Genomic DNA, 22,372 nt, shown 5'->3' on the forward strand with positions numbered 1-22,372 from the left:
AAGGAAGGAAGGAAGGAAGGAAGGAAGGAAGGAAGGAAGGAAGGAAGGAAGGAAGGAAGGGAGGGAGGGAGGGAGGGAGGGAGGGAAAGAAGAATCTCTGTCTACCACTTTAGGCATTAACAGCCTTAAATGAGGTGACAAATGTGAGAAATCTTTTAGAAAGTTTTCCCTACATCCACTTGCTCTTAGCCAAAAGGCCAAGAAACATAAAAGTTTTCCCTGTGAAGTATGCTATTATGAAGAAATATTGAAAATGCTTTTACCAGCCTGTTTTCACAGCATACTCTGAATTTCCTGAAAGAAACCAAGTTTTCTCTTTTCAGGAGCAAGATCACCATTGCTTAAATGGAAAATGCTCTCAGCTAACTTCAGGGACCAGTTTTCTTAAAGAGGGCCATGTAGTACCCAAACTATCCCTCACTCTGGATACGACTCTCTACTTCCTGCCTCCATCCTTCCCTTTAACGGACAGCATGATTCCCAAGGCCTCTTCTCTATCCCTTCTCTGAATTATACTAGATGCACCCTGCCAGTGATGCTCAGACTTGAGTTACATTAGAATATGAGCTATCCAGTTACCTTTACATTTCTGATAAGTAACATATGCCTCATTCAACATTTGGGAAACATAGTACAAGTGTATTGATGAGATAGGGTCTCCCTGTAGCCACAGCTAACCTAGAACTCACTATGTAGACCAGGCTGGCCTTGAACTCACAGAAATTTGCCTGCCTCTACCTCCCAAGACCTAGAATTAAAGGCATGCACTACCATGCCCAACCCAAGCATTCTATATTTTTATCTGCTAAATCTGGCAGCTCTAATCAGAATCATCTGAAGGTTCATTAAAATAATTGCTGAGTCCCATCCCAAGCCTTTCTGATTCAGTAGGACTAGGTTAGGACTAGAAAATTTGTGTTTCTAGCAAGGGCCCAGGTCCTACTGATGCTGCTAGCCTGGGTACCACACTTTGAGATTCCCATTCTGGCAAAATAAGACATGGAAAGAAAGCTAGTTTTTGTGATGTCTCCAAGTCTTGGGCCTTTGTCTTATTTAATGCCCACAACAGTTCTGTAAAATAGGTATCATTCTGTTCTCATCTTTATTTTACAGAAGAAGAACCTAAGGATCAAAGTTGTGGAATGACTTGCCCAAAGTCCCAGATCCCATAACCAAAGCTGACTGTGGTCCAGGGACACGGGAATAGAGCACAGCACCACAGTGACTGCTTCCTTCTTCCCAGGTATTCGCTCCTGAATTTCCCTAAAGGACACAGTGCAGTGATACCCTTCGGCCCATCTCTGTGAACCCATGTGTTGTCTCTATCATCTTTCTTATTCCTCCTCTGACTCTCAGGAACTTGTCTTTAGTCTTGCTTGGCATCTCTTTTCAACAGGGAAAGTTTGGAAAGGTTTACCTTTGACTTTTGCCATCTCTCAGGGATTGAACTTCCTGGGTTAGGACAGAAAATAGGGCGAGGCTCATATATTCAGAATATTTTGTTTCCCAGACTCTGGTAGATATTTAGACACAAGCTTTGCTCAGGAGTCCTCATAAGCTCTGTTTGCTCTGTGTCAGCTTGTGTCCCCAGAGACAATGGCTGGCTTTCATTCATTACCTCTGTGAACTTCTCTTCCCTACCTGACAACCCAAAAGGACAGAACATCAGGAAACCACTGCCAAAGCTGGTGTTTTCCCAATGGTTTCTGGCAAAAAGGGCAAGTGAGGTTTTCCAATGGTATTAGAGGTCAAGGTTATACCAACCCACCTGCTGATTTAGATGGGCATTATCTTTGGAGTCATCAACAGCTCAGGGTCCTTCATTCAGAGGGTGTGAGCTGCATGCACTATATCCTCTTAAATGTTCAAACGACTACCTCGGGCCTTTGACCTTTCTGTAGGTGTATGTGTGTGTTTGTCTGTTTGTTTGTGGAATGGTAGAATTTTAGGCTTTTCACTTTGGGAGTTGTTTTCTTTTTTCTGCTTGAATGCTGTCACCTTCCAGTTTTCACATAGCTGATTCCAATTCTTTTTCATTGGTAACTGATACATAACAGTGTAACATTTCAATACATGTATGCAATGCATGAGGATCAGAGCGAGGTAACTGGTATATCCATACCACAGATATTTCTCATTTCTGGCTGGCCCCTTTTGACCCATCAAATCTTGGCCTAAATGCTCGATCCTCTGAAAGGTCTTCCCTGACCCTCCTTTGTAGGTTAAGGAATACCTTGCTCCTTCCCACTCTTGATTCAAATACATTTCCTTCTAAATACTTAACCATTTTTAATTCTACAAATATTTTGTTAAAATATTAGATGCATATATATATCACAGAATCTGGCATATGGTAGGTAACTAACATGCGGTTATTGAATGAAATAGTAATGAACAAATGAATGAATGAATGAATGAATGAACGAATGGTTAATGTCATAGCTTAAAGGAAAAGACCTGAAGATACAATGATGATGATGATGATGATGATGATGAGCCAGATATGGGTATACACTCCTATAATTCCAGAACTCAGGGGACTGGGGCAAGCAAAAGGTGAGTTTGAGATCAGCCTGGGCTACATAGTGAGACCCTATCTTAAAGTATCAAATGATGATGATGATGATGATGATAGCCAGCTTTCAGATAATACTAACTATATACTGTCCTGATATATTGACATATACTAATGAATTAAATCTTCAGAACAACTCTACATTCCAGCCATGGCAGTGCATGCCTGTCATACCAGCACCTGGAAGGTGGAGGCAGAACTGGGCGTTCAAAGCCAGTCTTGACTATATAGCAAGTTCAAGGCCAGTCTGGGCTACATGAGACCCTGCCTCAGAACAAGCAAAAACCTCTGCAGTTAGGTGCATCAATCTGTTTTGCCATTGAAGAAACCTCAGAGACAATAAGTCAACCAGGGACATCAAGTAGGCATGCGTGGAGCTGAGATTCAACCAAAGCAGGTCAGCTCCAGAATCTACATTCTTAAATTCTAAATTACCTTCCTTAACACTGGTGGCATGGTGGCGTGCACCTTTAATCCTAGCCCTCAGGAGGCAGATTTGTGTGAGATCAAGACCAGCCTGGTCTACATAGTGAGTTCCAGGTAGGCTGGGACTAGGGAGACCCTGCCAAAAAATAAAAATAAATAAAAATAACTCTGGGCATGGTGGCACAGGCCTCTAATCCTAGCACTTGGGAGGCAGAAGCGGAAAGATCTCTGTAAGATTGTGGCCAGCTTGGTCTACATAGTGAGTTCCAGGCCAGCTGGGGCTACAGGGAAACCCTGTTCCAAAAAGATCAAAAATAAAAATAAATAAAAATAAAAAATAAAATAAATAAATTACCTTCCTAATATAAAGTTCACCCAAAAAGATATTTACAACTTCAGCTGATTCTGTCATATGCCACATGTCACTGGTACACAGGAAAACTCAGATGGATTTCTACTGTGAATAACCCAAAGACTACATCCTAGCCAATAGTTTCAGCCTTCTGACTTCAATCAGCTAGAAACATTGATTATGATTTACTCACTGCTTTTTCTGACTACAGAAGGGCTAATCTGTTAGAAAACACTAGGAAGGCAGCCAGTGGGAAAGGAGAGGCCAAGAGCTTAGGTAACAACTGAGTGGCAGGAACTTGGCTACATACTGGTCAACTGATGCCTAGAAACACAAGACATATATGGTGCAGGAGGTAGCTATACATTAATCATAAAAGATCCTCAGAGCCAGATGTGGACCTGGAGATGAGATGCAATAATAATGATGATAAGCCAGGTGTGGTGGTACATATGTGAAATCCCAGAACTCAGAAGTCTGAAGCAGGAGGATCACAAGCTTGTGGCCAGCCTGGGCTACATAATGAGGCCCTACTGCAAAAAGGAGGAGAAAGAGAAAGAGGAGGAGGAAGAGGAGGAAGAAGAGAAGGAAGAGGAGGAGGAGTAAGAAGAGGGGAGGAAGAGAAGGAAGAAGCTCCTCAGAGGTGACTAAAACAAGAATTGGAAAGAATGTGAGGGAAATGACTCCAGCCCAAAAACACACACACAAAAAGAAGGATGATAGGGAAAAAGCTAGGAGAGGAAGAGAATGGGATGGAGGAGGAGAAGCAAGAGGAAGATAAGAAAGAGGAACAGTGACAGAAGAACGAAATGAGAGGAAACAGAAAGCAGGGGCTGGAGAGACGGCTCAGCCACTAAGAGCACTGGCTGCTCTTGCAGAGGACAGGGGTCAGTTCCTCACACCATACAGCAGCTAACAACCATCTGTAACTTCAGTTCCAGGGGATCGGACTCCCTCTTTTGGCCTCCATGGACACTGTGTGCACATGATGCACTTACATACATGCAGGCAAAACACTCATACACATAAAACACAAGTAAATAATTTAAGGAGAGGAAAAGGAGGAAAGAAAAAGAGGAAGCAGGTTATTCTAGAAGAAGGCAGAAATCAGCATGTGGAAAACAAATGTGCTCTCAAAGAAAATGTACATTATGAGAAGAGCCAAATTTTGTAAACACTTGACTCCAACTGAGAAAAGCCATGTGACCTGAGAGTAAGGAAGTAATACCATACCAGGCCTTACCAAGAAGTCTAATGAAGGCTAGAACTGGGTGCTTTGGTTAGGGCTTGTTTTTCTAGCTTTTCCACCATGAGACTAAAAGAAACAACCACAAGAACTTTTTTTTCTCTATGCACAGGGTTAGAAATTTGGAGCAGAGTTTTAGAAAGGTTTTCATTTGAATCCTGCACCCTCTAACCTCATTAATTCTTACCCATTGCCCACACTGTGCAACCACTGCGCCAGAGAGCAGGACCCAGCCTGAGATCTCAGCTAGCACCAAGGAAGGCAACCACGAGGGCCCACTGACACATCTCTCCTCCTTCCCGCTTCTTTAATGCAGCCCATACTTATCAAGTGTTTATGAGCAGTGCAAGGCCTTGGAGTAGTTATTGTACTTAAGGGATTGAAGAAAAAGCTACGAAAAGTAAAGGATCGACCTTCCTCACAGGACACTGAGATAAATAAGGGCATAGCAGCCTCATACAGGTGGGAAGGGCTGAACGGACTTGAGAGTCAAATGAGACAGAAATCACACTCCTCCCAGGCCTTTGAAGTCCTAACTGCCTGTCCTTCCTGCGTGCCTCATCCTGGGCTTTCTCCTTTGGCAGGCTCTCTGCCTCTCCTGGGTATATTTTCCCACTTTCCTGTCTTTCTCTATCATCCATGAGCTCCCACCAATGTCTAAGTCCTACCACATTTTCCTGAAACTATTTGGACTCTCTGGTGGCATCATAAGTAGCTGAAATTCAATGTGATTGCTAGGTTTTTAGACACTTCAAAGTTAAATTAGCTCAGACATGATGATGCATGCCATTAATTCGAGTACTGAGGAGGTTGAAGCAGGAAGATGTTGAAATCAAGGCCAGCATGGGCTACAGAGTGAGGCTCTGTCTCAAATAGGTAGGTAGATAGGTAGATAGACAGACAGACAGACCGACAGACAGATAGATATAGATGATAGACAGATAGATGATAGATGATAGATAGATAGATAGATAGATAGATAGATGGATGATAGATAGATGATGATAGATAGAGGATAGATAGATAGATAGATAGATAGAGATGGATGATAGATAGATAAAGATAGATAGAGGATAGATAGATAGATAGATAGATAGATAGATAGAAAGATAGATAGATAGATAGATAGATAGATAGACAAAGTTAAATCAGGTATGTTTTCCTCAAGACAGTTTTAAAAGTTTGAGGTGCTATCCTTTTCCTCCAAGGATAATTTCCAGGGTTTCTTTCTAGCTCTAATTGAAAGAATTTATGGTTTTCAGATTAATCTTTATACTATACCTATTGGCTTCATAAATTTCTATCTCAAAAGATCAATAGAAAGAGACTTGAATAACCGGAAAAACAGAAGGAGTCCTCACTCTGTGAAAACCTAGACAACCCATGAAGTTAATCATCATCCTTATCATCCTCTTCAAGTCAGATCACTGAGGATTCCATCAGGGAAGTGATGTGACAGTCTTTCTCAAGTCTCTAGTTGAAAAACAAAGAACAAGAGCTAAAACTGAAAGCATACTGTCAGGTACTATTCCGAGACTTTATATGTGTTCTGAAAACAACAAAGCTGGTCCTGTGCCTATTTTCTTTTTCTAAAAAAATTTTTTTATTTTATTTATTATTTCTTATTTTATGGGTATGAGTGTATTGCCTGCATGTATGTAAGTGCACCCATGTTGTGTAATGCCTGTGGTCAGTTTATTTTATGTGTATGAATGTATTGCTTGCATGTATGTAAGTGTACCCACGTCATTGTTTTCTTTTTTAAATAAAGTTTTATTGGAACACAACTACTCCCATTCTTGGATGTACTTTCTATACTTTTTTTTTTGTGTTACAACAGAGTTGAGTGTCCATGACAGAGATCTTAACTGCCAAGATGAAAAGGATTCACTCTTTGGCCCTTTGCAGAAAGTTTGCCAGCTCTTGACCTGAAACACTATAATATACTCCTTTCTTTATTATTCTCTAATAATAAGAGAAAGAAAGAAACCCTGGCTATTAAGGGGCACACAGTTTGTTGCTGTTGTTGTTACATTGTTTTCATTTTTGTTTTGAGACAGGGTCTCCCTATGTAGCCCTGGCTGATCTAGAACTCACTATGTAGGCCAAGCTGGCCTCAAATTCACAGATCTGCCTGCCTCTGCCTCCCAAGTGCCAGGAGTAAAGGCATGTGCCACCATGTCAGGCATTCACACAGTTACTGTTTTGTAAGACAAGATCTCTCTGTAGTCTGGTCTCTAACTCAGGATCCCCCTACCTCAGCCTCCAGAGTACTGAAATTGCAGACATGTCCCATCATATCCAAACCAATACTTATTTAAGGTGATGGACTGACTATAATGCCTATATTTGTTTCCTACACTTACTTACTCCTCTGTGGTATGATATAGAATTGAAGAATTGGGCACAGGAGAGATGGCTTAGCAGTTAAGAGCACCTACTGCTCTTGCAGAGGACCCAGGTTTGATTCCCAGCATCCACATGTCGGCTACGAACCGTCTTTAACTCCAGTTCCAGGGGAATCGGAAGCTCTCTTCTGACCCTCACATACATGCAGGCAATACACTCATACACATAAAATAAAAATAATGGGAGAACCTTTGAGCTCCCTCATCTGACTATCTCATACAACAGAGAAAAAACTGTAAAACTCAGAGAGGTTAACACATTGCCCAATGTCACAAAACAGAGTTAAGTCTTTGGCTCCTTATGCAGTTCCCACTCTCTGCCTTACAGAACATTTGCTTGAGTGGAAGGTATTGTCAAGGGATTGGCTCAGCACTCTTGGACTTCACATTCCCATGGAGCCAGTTCTGCTGATGTGCCGATGTGGCCAAACTTCCCTCTAAAACAAAAGTCCTCTGAGTTCTGCGGGGCCTCAATCCTCAGTAATTTCTGTTACCTCTAGCCAAGGTGCAGGGAATCTGCCTTCAAAGCTCAGCTCATGAGCTTCCAGTCCTTCTTACTCTTGTTCCCCACATCCTTCAAATAATCATTACAACACAGCACACTTTAACACTGAGTTAAAGGTGCCAAACCACAGTGCCACAGAAAAAGGGAATCCCGAATTACCAGCATTAGGAAGTAAGAACACTGCGGTTTCATGTTACTCTGCTGAGGTGGCTTTGGCCGGCCTTGAGTGTGACTCAGGCTCCTGGGCCTTCCTGCCCTACAAAAACTGACTCCTTCTGTGATTTCAGCTGTGCAGTCCTTGCTCCACCCCTCTGACTGTCCTTCAGTTCTAGCTCAGGACAAGGTACCAACTATTTCCCTTTCTGGCACTCACAAATTCTTTTAAAAATGAGACCTTGACCCAGAGGGCCTAGATTTTCACCTGCCTGCATCATAACCACTCTTTCCAAAGTCCACTTAATCCCCAGGAATGCCCAGAATTAGCATTTGCATTGTCCAATCTCCTTTCAGATTTTGTAAGCTTGGATTTCCTCCCAGTTTTCTCATGGACAACACCCTAGCCCTCCCCACTTCAGATATCAACTCAGGACCAACGCAGAGCTCCCTTCCAGAACCTCTGTGGCTGCCTATGTCTACACTGAAAGACATTGTGCTAAAGGTACATGAAGGGAGCAAAGCGCTCCACTGAGTGGCTCCTGCCCCAGTCGACAGACAGAAAGAAGGTCATCTCTAGCTCTTGAGGGCCACAGGCCTCTCTCAAGGTCTCCTTAGGCCAGCACATTTGAAAATTGATATTCCGATTATGGGTTTATGAACCAATGTCAGGCTTGAACTGACCTTTTATTTTATTTCAAGAGGCAGTTAGGAATATATGTTTGATGCTGTTTAAAACATTTTTTCAGTTTTGAGACTGGAGAGATGGCTCAGTAGTTAAAAGCACTGGCTGCTCTTGCAGAGGGCTCAGGTTCAGTTCCCAGCACATAGTGGCTAACAGCCATCTGCAACTCCTGTTCAGAGGATCTGATTCCCTCTTCTGGCCTCCAAGGGCATTTCGTGACACACATGCACTTACACATACCCAGGTAAAACATTCATATACATAAAATAAAAACAAATCAAATTTTAAAAAATATTTTCAGCTTTGAAGAGAAAGTACTTAACATGTACTTTCTTACATGCGATGTTTTCCTTTAATTCCCTCTTATGGGTGTGGGCTGTGATGGTGTTTATAAACCATTTTAAACTTTAGAATGGAAATCACTGGGCTTATTCTTCTAAACTAAAGAGTGGGTGGAAAGAATGTAAGAGCCAGAGGGACAAGACACCTGCTGCTAGTTAATACATTCTAGACTTGACAGGGAAGCTGCACCAGTGAAATCTCCACAGTGTGGAAGTCTAGTGAGAGCTACATAATAACAAAACCAGTGGACATGCCAAGAGGATGGGGAAATCTCACAGGGTCCTACCCCAACATGAAGAACTACAGGCAATCAACGGATGCTGAGGGAAAAATTTGTTTTCTCCAGGGACTAGCTCCCTGAGAGGTTATCTAATTATCTAATTCCAAATAGGCAGCCCTAAGCACAAGTATGTATGAGCACCAATAAATGGACTCAGTGCATTATATATGTAATATATATATATAAATGTATGCATTTATGTGTATGTAACAATAGTAATCAAAGAAGAAGACAAGAAATTGACAGGGAGTTGGGAGGATCATAGGAGGAGTTGGAGGGGGACTGAAAGGGATGGAAATAATACGAATACATTACTCAGGGCTGGAAAGATGGCTCAGCAGTTAAGAACACTGACTGCTCTTGCAGAGGACCTGAGTTCAATTCCCAGGACCCACATGGCAGCTATGAACCATCCTTAATTCCAGATCCAGGGGAATCCAAAGCCCTCTTCTGACCTCTGTGACATTGCACGACACTGGTGCACTCACATACATGCAGGCAATACACTCATACACCTAAAATAAAAATAATAAATAAAATATTTAAAAATAAATTTAAAAAAACCATATTACTCATCTATGAAATTATCAAAAAAATTTAAAAAGAGGCAAAGTGAATTCTAAGCAGGTGAAAAAAATTAATGAAAATAAACTAGTAGTTTTTAAACTTGAATCAGCAAGCTCTTGCCATCAAACAAAATGTTAGCAGATTCTCCTTAAATTTAAAAAAAAAAAATCGAGTCGTCAGGGAGTAGAGAGGAGAATAACCCCTGAAACATTCCTGCAGAGCCTAAGTGTCATGGTGAACAGAGCATAAAAACATCACTCTAGAGTACAACCACATTTTATCACATCTAAGAGCAAACTGTCATTAAGACATGCTATGGGGACTAGAGAGATGGCTCTCAGCTAAAAGCATATATTATTCTTCCAGAGGACCTGAATTGGGTTCCCAGCACCAACATCAAGCAACTTACAACCAGCTCCAGGGGATCCAAACACATGTGTACATATCCATGTACAGTGTACAGACATAGACATATACAGAGAGTTAAAAATAAATTTTTAAAAAGACATACAATGGGGGCTGGAGAGATGGCTCAGCGGTTAAGAGCACTGACTGCTCTTACAGAGGACCTGGGTTTGTTTCCCAGCACCCACATGGTGGCTCCAGTTCCAGGGGAATCCAAAGCCCTCTTCTGACCTCCATGGCATTGCACGACACGGGTGCACTCACATACATGCAGGCAATACATTCATACACATAAAATATAAAATATTTTTTAAAAGACATACAATGTAACATGAAGAAAAACACACTATCACTTAACCTAAAGTGTGTCATCCAAATGAATTAATTTAACATGAGTTCTATGTAGTAGTAGTTTATTTTTACTACTATAAATCAACATGCATCCATTTTAATACATCCCCTGGAACCAGAGTTAAAGATAGTTGTTAGCCACCATGTGGGTGCTGGGAATTGAATCCAGGTCCTCTGGAAGAGCAGCAAGTATTCTTAACTGCTGAGCTATCTCGCCAGCCCTTCTTTCTGCTTCTTAACTATTAACTGTCTATTAGCTGCTGCTCAGGCAGTGTCGGGTGCTGTGTCTATGCTGTCTCAAGTGATTCTGATACACAGACAAGTTTAGAAATCATTTTTTTATGTATCTGAGTATACTGCCTGCATGTATTTATGAGCACCATGTATGGACAATGCCCACAGAGGCCAAAAGAAGGCCTTGGTACCCTGGAACTGGAGTTACAGACTGTGGTGAACTGCTGTGTGAGTGCTGGGAACCAAACCTGGGTTTCTGCAAGAGCAGCAAGGGCTCCTAACCATTGAGCCATCTCTCCACTCTCATAGAAACCATTTTTACAATCCCATGAAACCCTAGATGGAAATTATAATTGGAGAATGAGTCAAATGTCAGCCTCATCAAGGAAGTAGTGACTTTCACACAGAACAATACCAGGTTTCTCTGGTGGTGAGACTAATCCAATCCTGAGACAGTCAGGAAGAAAACAATGCCCATGGAAACATCACATATGCCACTGAGCCCTACCTGATTTGGGTGGGGTTAATCCTTCTCATCAGCCAACCTTAAGCCCCAAACCAATCTGTTCTCAGACCAAGTTTAACACATAAATCTAAGAGCTATGCTGCTCCAGGACTTCCCCCTCACTGCCTTCTTCAAAACTCAAAGATTAGGAGCTGAGATTTTCCCCCCAATAAATAAACCAAAATTTTTTATAAAACAATATAATTTCATCTGACTACATCAATAAAAGGAAATAAAGATATTTAAAAATGAAATGCAGGGGGCTGGAGAGATGGCTCAGTGGTTAAGAGCACTGACTGCTCTTGCAGAGGACCTGGGTTCGATTCCCAGCACCCACATGGCAGCTAACAAACTGTCCATAACTCCAGTCCCAGGGGAATCCGAAGCCCTCTTCTGACCTCTGCGGCATTGCATGACACAAGTGCACTCACATACATGCAGGCAATACACTCATACACATAAAATAAAAATAATTTTAAAAAAAAAAATGAAATGCGGGGCTGGAGAGATGGCTCAGCAGTTAAGAACACTGGTTGTTCTTGCAGAAGACCCAGGTTCAAATCCCAGCACCCACATGGCAGCTAACAACTGTCCATAACTCCAGTCCCAGGGGATCTGATGGCTCTTCTATCCTCCATGGGCATTGCATGACACGGATGCTCTTTCCTATATACAGGCAATGCATTCATGCACAAAAAATAAAAATAATAATTAAAATATGTTTTAAAAAATGAAATGCAAATGCAATGATTTAGCCAGGCTTAGTGGCACCTTTAAGCTCAGCAGTCAGGAGGCAGAGTCAGGGGAATCTCCATGAGTTCAAGGCCAGCCTGGTCTACATAGCAAGTTCCAGGCCAGCCAAGTCTACCTAATGAGAACCTATCTCACAAAAAAAAAAAAAGAAAGAAAGAAAAAAATCAGAGCTGGAGAGATGGCTCAGCAATTAAGAGCACTGGCTGCTCTTGCAAAGGACCAGGTTTGATTTCCAGCACCCATATGGTGGCTAACAATCATCTGTAACTCCAGTTCCAGGGGATCCAATGCCCTCTTCTGACCTCCACAGGTTGCACAATGGGTGCATTTACATACATGCAGGCAATACTTTCATACACATAAAATAAAAATAATAAAAAATATTTTTTAATCATTCAATGATTTATCTTGAAAGTAGTGAATTTCTTGCCATAGCATGGGGAGGAGAAAGGAGAACTTGGAGCAAACTGGGACTGGGTGAGCATTTGGCAGCCTTGCTAGAGGGGACTCTGAAGCACTAGATGAGATGAGGGTATTTTGTTTTCAAAAAATTAAGTAAATTTGAAGGTTCTGGTCAGCTCTCTAATTCAGGAGTCCACTAAGAGCTCATGCCAACTTTGCATCTGAAACTTGAAGGATGGCATCACCCAATAGAACTTTCTGTAACAACAGAAATGTCCATGATCTGCTCTTCCTAAAATGGTAGCCACTATTCATAAATAGGTATCATGTGACCTTACTGTCCTAGTTTGTTCTTCATTGCTGTGACAAAATACTCTGACCAATACCAACTTGGGGAGAAAAGGGTTTATTTATCTTACATCTCCCAGGTCACAGTTCATCAGGCAGCCCAAGGTAGGAACTCAGGGCAAGGAACCTGGAGGCAGCAGCTGGAGCACAGGCCATGGAGGAACACCGCTTACTGGCTTGCTCCCCTGGCCCCTGCTCAGCCTGCTTTCTTAGGCAACACAGGCCCACCTGCCCAGGGGTGGCAGCACCCACAGTGGGCTGGGCCCTCTCACATCACTTATCAAGATGCTGCCCCTCAGACATGGCCACAGGCCAGTCCAATAGAGGCAATCCCCCAATTGAGGCTCCCTCAACCCAGGTGTGTCAAGTTGATACTAAAGCTATCCAGCACACTTACAGAGCAATTTATAATTTTATCTAACTTTCATTTCTAATAACCAGTATGCCTCATGGCTACTATTACCAGAGAGCTAGAGAAACTGCTCTAGCCTTGTCTTGAACTTTGAGATCAGAGCAGCCTCTTTAATGCCTGCTGTTAAGAAAGTACTGAATTCTAGACCATGAATAAACAAAAAGCCCTGACACAGAACTAAAGGAAGCTTCCAAATGTGTGTGCCTCTCTCTACGCACCAAGATGTAGAAAGGCCACCCTGAGGAGCTCATCACAAAAACCAGTATTGCTCAGTATTCTTGGCCCATTAAGGATAAATATAAATGACTTCGAGATCCCACTTACTTGCAGAATCTAAAATGTCAAAATAATAGAAGCAAAGCATAGAACACTGGGTTTGAGGGACTGGAGGGGAAGGAAGTACAGGAGATGGGTAGATATCGGTTAAAGGGCACAAAGTTTCAGTTAGTTTGAATAAATTCCAGGAATCAATGTATAGCATAGTTAATAATAATGATGTATTGTGTATTTGAAAATTACTAGGAAATTAGATGTTTAATGTTCTTAATACCGAAGTGTGTGATGTGACATATATATTAATTGACTTTGTTTAATAGCTACATGATATAGATATAAAATATTTATCAGCATATCATGTACACTATAAATATATACAATTTTTACTTGTCAAAAAAATTTAGAGGGCTAGAGAGATGACTCAGCAGTTAAGAGTTCTGGCTGCTCTTGCAGAGGACCCAGGTTCAGCTCCCAGCACCCACATGATGGCTCACAACCATCCAGAACTCCAGTTCCAGAGGATCCATTGCCCTCTTCTGGCCTCCTTGGACATTGCATGACATGGGTGCACATACACACTTGTAAGCAAAACACTCATACACATAAAATAAAAATAAATTAAAATTGTCCTAATTTTAAGTAGAAATGATTTCAAGGAAAACCTAAGTGACTGTGAAAATGCCAGTTACTAAACTCCACTGACAAGTAGTTCATCAAAGCCCGCCTAGAGGATGTGGTATGATCTCCTGCTGAGTCCTCTGAGCTAGCTACATCACAGCAGTGACTTTTTTCTTTCTCCTCTTCTTCAGACCAGCCTGTGCTGTCCATCCCTCCCTTCTCAGCATATGTGTGCATGGCTACCTCCATCTTTCTCTAGCCAACCTAATTTGTATCTTAAGCCCAAGGAATTGCAGAGATTGGCCAATTTATTCAACCAGTCATTTTGATACGAGCTTCAGATCAAAATGGCCATTGGACTGTCTGATGAACCTGTCGATCTCTGTGCTGATATGACAGAAAAACAACCTACATGGGCACATGTCCTTTGATTAGGAGCTCTGCCCATGTACAACCATCAGAGAAAATACCTTTTAAAAATACAAAATATAAAATCCACCAAGAGATAAAAAGACCTCACGCAGAGAGAAACGTATAATTGGAAGCAGCAGGAGACTCCTCCTGCATCCATTCAGTGACATTTATTAAGAGCCTCCAGTGTACCAGGCATTGCATAAGGATCCAGAGAAAGAAAACAGGTTAAATCTCTAGAGTCTTAAAGGAGGAAAGTGGTGGCAAAAAAAAACCTACTGTCTATTAATTTTTTTCCTCCATATAAGAGAGCTTGACTTCTCATAATATTCCTAGGAGCAAAATATCATCAATTCTCATTTACAGATAAAGAAATGGAAGCTCGGATTTGACTGAAATTACCTTGACCTATGTGTTTTGTTTTGGTTTTTTGGGGATGGGTTGGGTTGGGTTGACTTTTGAGTTTTGGAGTCTTCACTATTATCCCTGGTTGGCCTCAAAAAATGCAATCAGTACTCCTGAGTACAAGGGTTACAGGCTCCTCCAAACCCAGTGATGTGGCTCTGTGTTCTTTTTGTTTCTCCACACTGACCACCCTGTGCAATCTTTTCCTCTACTTATCCCTTGAAGGATTCCAAGCATTGCTTAAAGGCCATTCTTATTATTATCATTATCATTATCGTTATTATCATTTGTTTGAGTGTATGAGGGGAATTGAGGTGCATGTACCACAGTGCACATGTGGAGGTTAGAAGACAACTTTGTGGAGTCATTTCTATCCCTCCACCTTTATGTAAGTTCATCAGGTTCCTGTAGTACGCACCTTTACCTGCTGATCCACCTCACAGGCCCTAAGGCTATTCCTTTAACAGAAGAGATTAAAGATGCCCAGGGCCCCTGGTGAACATAAAACTAATGAGAAGGAATCTAGGTGAGAAACTAGAATCACCACAGCCCACAGCCAAGAAGAAAATGGGTTCCTTAAAAAGATACCATAAACAAAAAATATTTCAGAGAAAACTTACCGGCCACCACACCATACTTCGGCCTGCCAGAAAGAAGCCTCCAACGGTCCCACGATTAGTGGAGAACATCGCCTGAGGGGGAAAGGGTCAAAATTTTAATTAAAAACTAGAATGACTTTGCCAGCCAGAAGAACATACCTCCTCACAAATTAGCACGTCCTTTTACCCATTCCACTTTCTGAAACACTTTGCATTCCTCATCCCCCCTGGAACCTCAGTATGCTCAGATGAAGGATGCGGGAACTTATATTTGACAGACAGGGAAACTAGGGCTAGTGTGCTAAACACGGGGAAGTGGAAATTTTTATGTCTTTCTTATAAGTACACCAAGGTACTCAATGAGCGAGCTATCATACCTTTGAAAAGAACTATATAGTGTGAATTATATCTCAATAAAACTGTTACCCCAAAATTAAAATGCTATGAAAATGAAAAGCATCCATCCTTAACCTAAATAAAAGGCCAGACATTCAAACTCAATTCAGATCTTTCTGGGGAGATAGTAGCAGCCAACTAGAATCATTACTTTGCAATATATTAGGACCAATAAGTTCAGAGGGAATGAGGAGATGCTTTCTGATGACAAGAAAGACTTTACAGAGGGCAGATTTCAGCAAATCTTAAAGGAAGAATGAGGTTTTATTAGTATGAGAAAAAAGAGAGGGTGGATTTCAGACTATAGGAAGGAATGTCAGATTCGAGATATCAAGGTGGAACAGCATCCAGCGTGCAGAGGAGGGAAGACAGATGATGTTAGCTGCTACACCTGGTTAAGGAAAACAAAGCAGACAGGGTGGAAAGGGAGACAGAGCGCAGGATGTCAAATGCCAGGCTTCAGGCAACAGGGAGCCCCTGAGAGTTTGGGAGATGACAAAAGACACTTATCTTTGAAACATGAGGACCAGCCCTTCTCACAGCTCCCCTGGAATTGCTACCTCTGAGTCTGCCGTCATTCCTGAACCAGCCTCGGGCCCAGGCCCAGTGTTCCAGCACAAAATGGGAACAGTGCCATTGGCCTGACCCCTAGTCCTCCTCTTTCCCCTCTCTTTTTCTGTCATTGGCTTTCTTTGATCAGACACATTATTCCCCTGAAAATATTAATGACTGATAATGGCTTGTCCCCAACAGTGGTCAGAAGGAATTAACCTATGATGTCATTCCTGCAGCACACATCTGCAGCAGGTGGCACACTGCTAGGTGTTTAGACTGCATAGATGTACTGGACTTAGTCCTTTAGGAAGCCGGGCCTTCATGCATCCAATCAACATAGATTTATTGAGTACCCTTGTGTACCAGGAAATACCAGGGAGAGCACTCAAGTCTTTCTTGACTTCTGGAGGGTCCTCCTGCCCAAAGGACATACTCTGAAGTCTTTTTGATGATTTCACTGGAAATACAAATTGGCCAACAGATCTAAGAAGCAGGAGAGGTAGTAGGTCTGGAGCAGAAATAAACACCAAAGTCTCGGGCTCCAGAAGATGGCTGGGAAAGACCACTCTGAGGGTAATTTTGCAATCCAAGAATGATGATGCCATCCAGGCATGGTTGGGAGAACAGGAAAAGTGGGCTTAGGGCACAGACACAAACATTTCCCAGTTAGTCTCAGAAGTGAATAGTTTAAGGGAAGACTGTGAGGGCAGAGTCTAGAGTAGGCAACTGGAACAACTCAGGAAAAAGATCAGTCATGGCCAAAACAGAGGAGCTAGGCCTGCCCCAGACCTTTTCCTCTTCAGAATGTTTAGCCCTAATCTCTGCAAGCCCAGATCCTCCCAGCCCATCCTTCAAGATCCCTCAAATGCCACTTCCTGGTGAAACCCTACGTGACTCCTCCCTGTGGAAACCTCTCCTATGACTTCCTCCCCTCCACAAGCAAAGATATTCTCTTTCCTCTGAATACCTCTGAATTACCTCTGAATACCTAGAGAACTCCATTTATTCCTTCAAAGACCTTACTTATTTTTTATTAGCATATATTAAGTGTATAAAATAGTGAGTTGCATTATGACATTTTCATACATTTTTTTTAATTTTGTGTTAGCCCATGACAAATTTTTAATCTCCCATAAGGCTTAGGAAATGCCTTGTGCATAGAAAACACTGTCTCATGATCAAGATATACATAAAGGAAACTCCAGGGTTTGAGATCCCACTTTACAAACTCTGGCATTAAATTCACCTGTATATTCCACAAGTGGAAGAGAAAATGCACACGTGCAAGCCATGGAATCACAACTACAGACAGATTCACAATGTTTTTCTTTTCTTCCTCAATGGAATAAAGATATCTTTGAACTAAAGGAAGGATTTTCCGATCTGTTAAATGAGAAACAGATTGAGAAAGTAGAGTGTTTGGCCTAGAGAGGGGAGAACTTAGGTGTAGCCTACTGTCTTCTGACACGTGAAATGGGGCAGGAATGCTCAGTGTAGCCTACACAGGGAACAACCAGGTGAAATGTAAGAAGCCAAGGATATGAGGGCTGAGCTGGGTCCCAGGAAGGATTTCTTCTCTTCCAAAGCTGTCCAGAGATGGAAACAGAGCGACTAGGGAGAGCTTCTGCTGCAATATTCAAGTTAAAGCTGTTGGCAACTTGTCAAAATGATTTTGTCAAATAATTCAATGAAGAAATGTCAGTATGTCCTTTCCCAAGATTTAGAGGCCATTGCAGAAGAGGGGGAAGAAAGACTGTAAGAACCAGAAGTTGGGGTGACTGGAGGTAACAGTGTCTTCTAACAGGACTACTGCGCTCATGAACTCTTACCAGCTCTGGTTGCCTGCACAAGGCAAGCTAGTCAACATTCTAGCATGGAGTGGGAAGGGGGGGCATTCATGAGTTCCCATCCTTAACTGGTTTCTTGGGGAGGAAGAGTCAGCTTTCTTTAAAGATGCAGCTCCTGGTAGGGCAACCAGGCCCCAGTGGATGACCCCACACCCAGGAGTACATAGGAAGCATAAATTAGAGTCAATGAGTTGTTCTTTTAAAAGGTGGGGTAGGGGTAGGTCTTAGACAAGTTAGGGTTGGGAGTGAATATAATTAAAATACATTGTATGAAATTCACAAGGAATTTTAAAAATCTTTTTTTTTTTAAATGTAGCCAGGTTTGATAGCACACGCCTTTAATCCCAGCAGTCAGAGGTAGAGGCAGGTGGATCTCCATAATGAGTTCCAGGCCAGCTGGGGCTACAGGGAGACCCTGTCTCAAAAAGACCAAAAAAAAATCTTTTTAAAGAGATGTGAATATAGAATGGAAAGGATTGAAGTCAGTAAATTTTGGACACATTCTTATGCAAATGTATAAGGAAAGAAGAAATTTAGTACCTTTTGGACACTGTCACTCTAATGGTGTGATAGAAAGGGCAATGGAGAGCATACTTTGAGGAAGGACAGTATCTTGAGGAAGTGAAAGGAAGAATAACATTGACTTTTACATCATTACAGCTGAGATCTAATCATCCCAACTCTGGTGCTGATTCATCTGAATGACTTCTGGTCACCCACTCTGACACATATTTATAAAATGGAGAGACTAAACTTCCCCAAGGCTATTCCAACTCAAACGTTGAATTAGCCCAAAGACCATCCCAACTTGGGTAGCAATGATCCTGTTGGTTCAAATAACAGGAGTGTTCATGACAAGCAATCATTGATTGGGCCTAAAGAAAATGGATCTGATAGTGACTACTTTAGATTTGGTGGACAGTGGCCCATGTAGTCTTTTTATTTTGTCTTATCCTACCGTTTTTATAACCCTTTAAAAGTGTAAAAATTACTCTTAGCTTATGAGCTCTACAAAAAAAATGGGCTGTGGGTCAAGATTTGCCCCCAGAGGCCATAGTTTTAACAACGCTTGGCTTCAGGAGGTTGCAGGATAGCATCTTCCAGCAAAAATAAGGTCAGCAATTCAAATTAAACATATGTAAAAATCTCCCGAAGAAGCAAACTGAGAAGCAGTGATCAAAAATGGAAATAAATACCAAAAAAAAATAAGCCAAACTCAAATATGATTGAATGAAGAAGCAGAGTTAGAAGAGTGCAAAACTGAACTAAATAATGTTGGAGGGGATGGGGATAGGGATGGGGTGGGGGTGGGGATGAGGATAGGGATGGGGGTAGGGATGGAGCGACATGGGCTGTGGAGGTTTTTTCTAAGTTGAGGCAGCACAATGGCCTTGGATCAGTCTTTCTGTGTGGCCAAGAAATCATTCAGAAGTCAGAGTGCCCATCCCTAAATCAAGATACTCTTGACACTTCAGTAGCAAAAAGAGGAGTGTTGACTGGAAAAAAAAAAATCCAGCATGTTAAATGAACAGGGTCCAGAGGCACTGGCTAATGGGAAAAGATTAACATAGACAAATACTAGCAGGCTCATTAAGTAGCATTTTAACAGGACAAGTGATACTGATTCACAGATATTTCAGAAGGGCAAATACCATAAAAAATGTAAACACCTGCGGGACTTGGAAGGCTAAAATGAATTTGGCTAAGAGAACTGAGATTATCAGTGAATGTCTGGGAAACCGGCAGCATAGCATGGTTAGCAAATGGTAGGTTCACATCTTGACTCCAACATCTATAAACTGAGGCAGAGAGGGAAGGAGGGAAGGAGGCACTGTGCTGGAACACTTGGTACCCTGGAAAGGCGGGAATCAAGACACCTGAGTTCCAGGAACAGTTCTATGTATTGCAAAATCTTGGGCAAATCACAGTTACATGGGCCTTCCACTTCCTCTTCTATAACATGACAACCAGCACCCCAGTCTTCCCTGGCTTTTTGTGTGAAGATATGCAACCCAGCTTACTAGTTTTCCTGTTTTACTTATAAGAACAAAAATTATTCAGAGTCTGGATCATGCCCTGTAGGGTAAATGACAAGAACATAACAAATTCCTAGAGTCTGATAAAGAGTATTCAGAGTCACCTCACAATACTCTGGGGGGCTGGGGGTGTAGAGGTGGGCTCATAATAATAGACACAATTGTACCTACTTTATACTTGGGTAAACTGAGGATGTGAGAAGCTGTTCTGCATCATCTAGTTCAACCACATGAGATCCAATACTAAAGGTGAGTGTTCTGGACATTTTCCACCACGTTAAGGAAGTCAGCCACATTGGCCCCAGGTAACTGACACTTGAGGAGTCTCTGTTATGTGTGGTTGTTACAATTCCTTTCAAAGAAAATCACCCTCCCTTTAACCTCTGTGTCTGTGGTATGGTTAATGGCCACCATCTTTTCCCCTAATTCAAGAGTCCAACAAGAGCGGCTGCTGTCACTGCAGCCTCCACCACAGCTCCATCTTTAGAAGAGGACACTTTTTCTAGGTGTTAGGTGTGCCAGAGACTTAAATGTACTTTCCAAGTTCCAGGCTGCAAACAAGTTTCTCTGGTTTGGTGTGTCCCCAGAGTCTAAGAGTCTAAGAGGAGCCACAGCACTTCCCTCTCCCGAGCAGCAGGACACTCGGCTTCTCCGCTCCACAAAGCTTCTTCCTCTCTAACTTGCTGAGATCCCCAGAACCACACACACACAAGATCTCTCTCTCTCTCTCTCTCTCTCTCTCTCTCTCTCTCTCTCTGGGTTAGCCTTCCCAGGAGCAGGCACTGGTCAGCCATAGGCCACCTCAGGCACCTGTGGCTGACAGAACCTGTAGCTTTCCCATGGACACTCACTAAATAAGAGGTAGGAGAGTAGCTACCTGCCCTGTGCCCTCTCTCTGCAACTCCATGTTGCCCCTGCCCTGTCCCTTACTACCCCCTTTAGTCTCTGCAATCCTCCCTGTGAGGCTCCCCTGGGCACTGTCTTCCTTCTTATAGGCACACTGTGCCCTGAACTCCCAAGTATTTCCAAGACATTTCCACCCCTCTTCATAGACCTACAAGCCTGCCTTCTTGGAGCTCAGCGATGCCATTGCTTCTCCTTGAGCTGGCTCATCCCTCCCAGTGACCCTCGCCGCTTCAGTGGGTTTCCCAGGGCCCCCACATACCCACAGCCCGACAGCCATCACCACCACGAAGTAGATAACGATGACCGAGATGTCAGCTGCATTGCGGACGCGCTCATAGGACGGGACCTCTGGAGAGTCGGTGGCGGTGACCGTGGGGCTCCAGGTGCTACTGTCCATGGTGGTGGTGAAGTGTCCCTCCGGCCCGCTGGGGCCCGCTCACTGCTTACACTGCCTTTGAGTTAATGATCAGCTCCAGGGGACAGGGGCAGCGTGGCAGTGGCGCTGGGCAGAGGCTGGGCAGGGGCTGGACAGGGACTGGGCAGAGGCACTGCGCTGCACCGTCGGGAGCAGCTCCAGGTGAGCAGCGCTGGAAGAGGAGCCAGCAACGCTGCCTGCTGCCCTTGAGGTGAAGGGAAAGCCTGGGCGTGCCGGGCAGGTAAAGGCTGTCCCGCGATGGGGAGGAGCCGGCCAAAGGGTGGTGCCTGTCTGGCACAAAGGCCCTCTGTGCTCCTGCAGTGGGCACCCTGCGCGGTTGCCACGCCTGGCCTGCCTTGGAGTCCCGCCTGGGGCAGAGGGGAGTAGTTCCACAGAGGAACCAGGGCGCCTGGGGCCTGCGGTTGACAGGCTGTGACTCACCTGCCACCTGCCTTTGAAGCAGTCTCAGCATCTTTGTACACAAGGCTTCTCCATGTGTAACATGAATGCCGGACTTTTCAAAGAACTCGGCCAAGTTCTTGGTCTCCTAAGGACATTCTTAGGAGGATGGAGTAGTCACTGGATGTTCTTGGTGGAAATTCCACGCAATTCTAGTCTCTTGGCCACTAGCATCACCGCCACAATCCATTCCTGACTCCTTCACAGCCTGCAATCCCAGGAAGAGTGTTATTCCCACTGTAAGGAGGAAGAAATTGAGAAAGGGGAGAAGGGGGCCCACTGGGAACACTTCCTCACCTACATGATTCAACCAATCACAGATGGAAAATATTCAAACTTTCGTCTGTACATGTAGACTGCTATTCTTGTCATTCCTTAAACAGTATAGTATAATAATTGTTCATGCCTTTTACATGGAAGTGGGTGTTGCAGGTAATCTAGGGATGATTTAAAGTGTACGGGAGGCCATGCCTGGACTGTGTGCAAATGTTATGCAACTA

At 43.0% G+C, this 22,372-nt stretch overlaps 1 protein-coding gene across 2 annotated transcripts in view; it reads right to left on the reverse strand.

The window, feature by feature from the left end:
* Positions 1-21,444, reverse strand: part of Slc5a1 (solute carrier family 5 member 1) — an 81,957-nt gene extending 60,513 nt beyond the window's left edge. The window contains exons 1-2 of one of the 2 annotated variants that reach the window (XM_008840989.1): positions 21,258-21,444; positions 15,280-15,351 (exon numbers count right to left, since the gene is read on the reverse strand). In XM_008840989.1, the coding sequence (XP_008839211.1) occupies positions 15,280-15,351; positions 21,258-21,395 (210 nt within the window). In that variant the 5' untranslated portion in view covers positions 21,396-21,444. The remainder of the gene's footprint in view (positions 1-15,279; positions 15,352-21,257) is intronic. The other variant, XM_008840990.2, reaches the window with a different exon arrangement.
* Between the last annotated feature and the right edge of the window lie 928 nt (positions 21,445-22,372).

This window comes from Nannospalax galili, unplaced genomic scaffold (assembly GCF_000622305.1).
Source record: "Nannospalax galili isolate Female #2095 unplaced genomic scaffold, S.galili_v1.0 scaffold259, whole genome shotgun sequence".
NCBI classification, from domain to species: Eukaryota; Metazoa; Chordata; class Mammalia; order Rodentia; family Spalacidae; genus Nannospalax; species Nannospalax galili.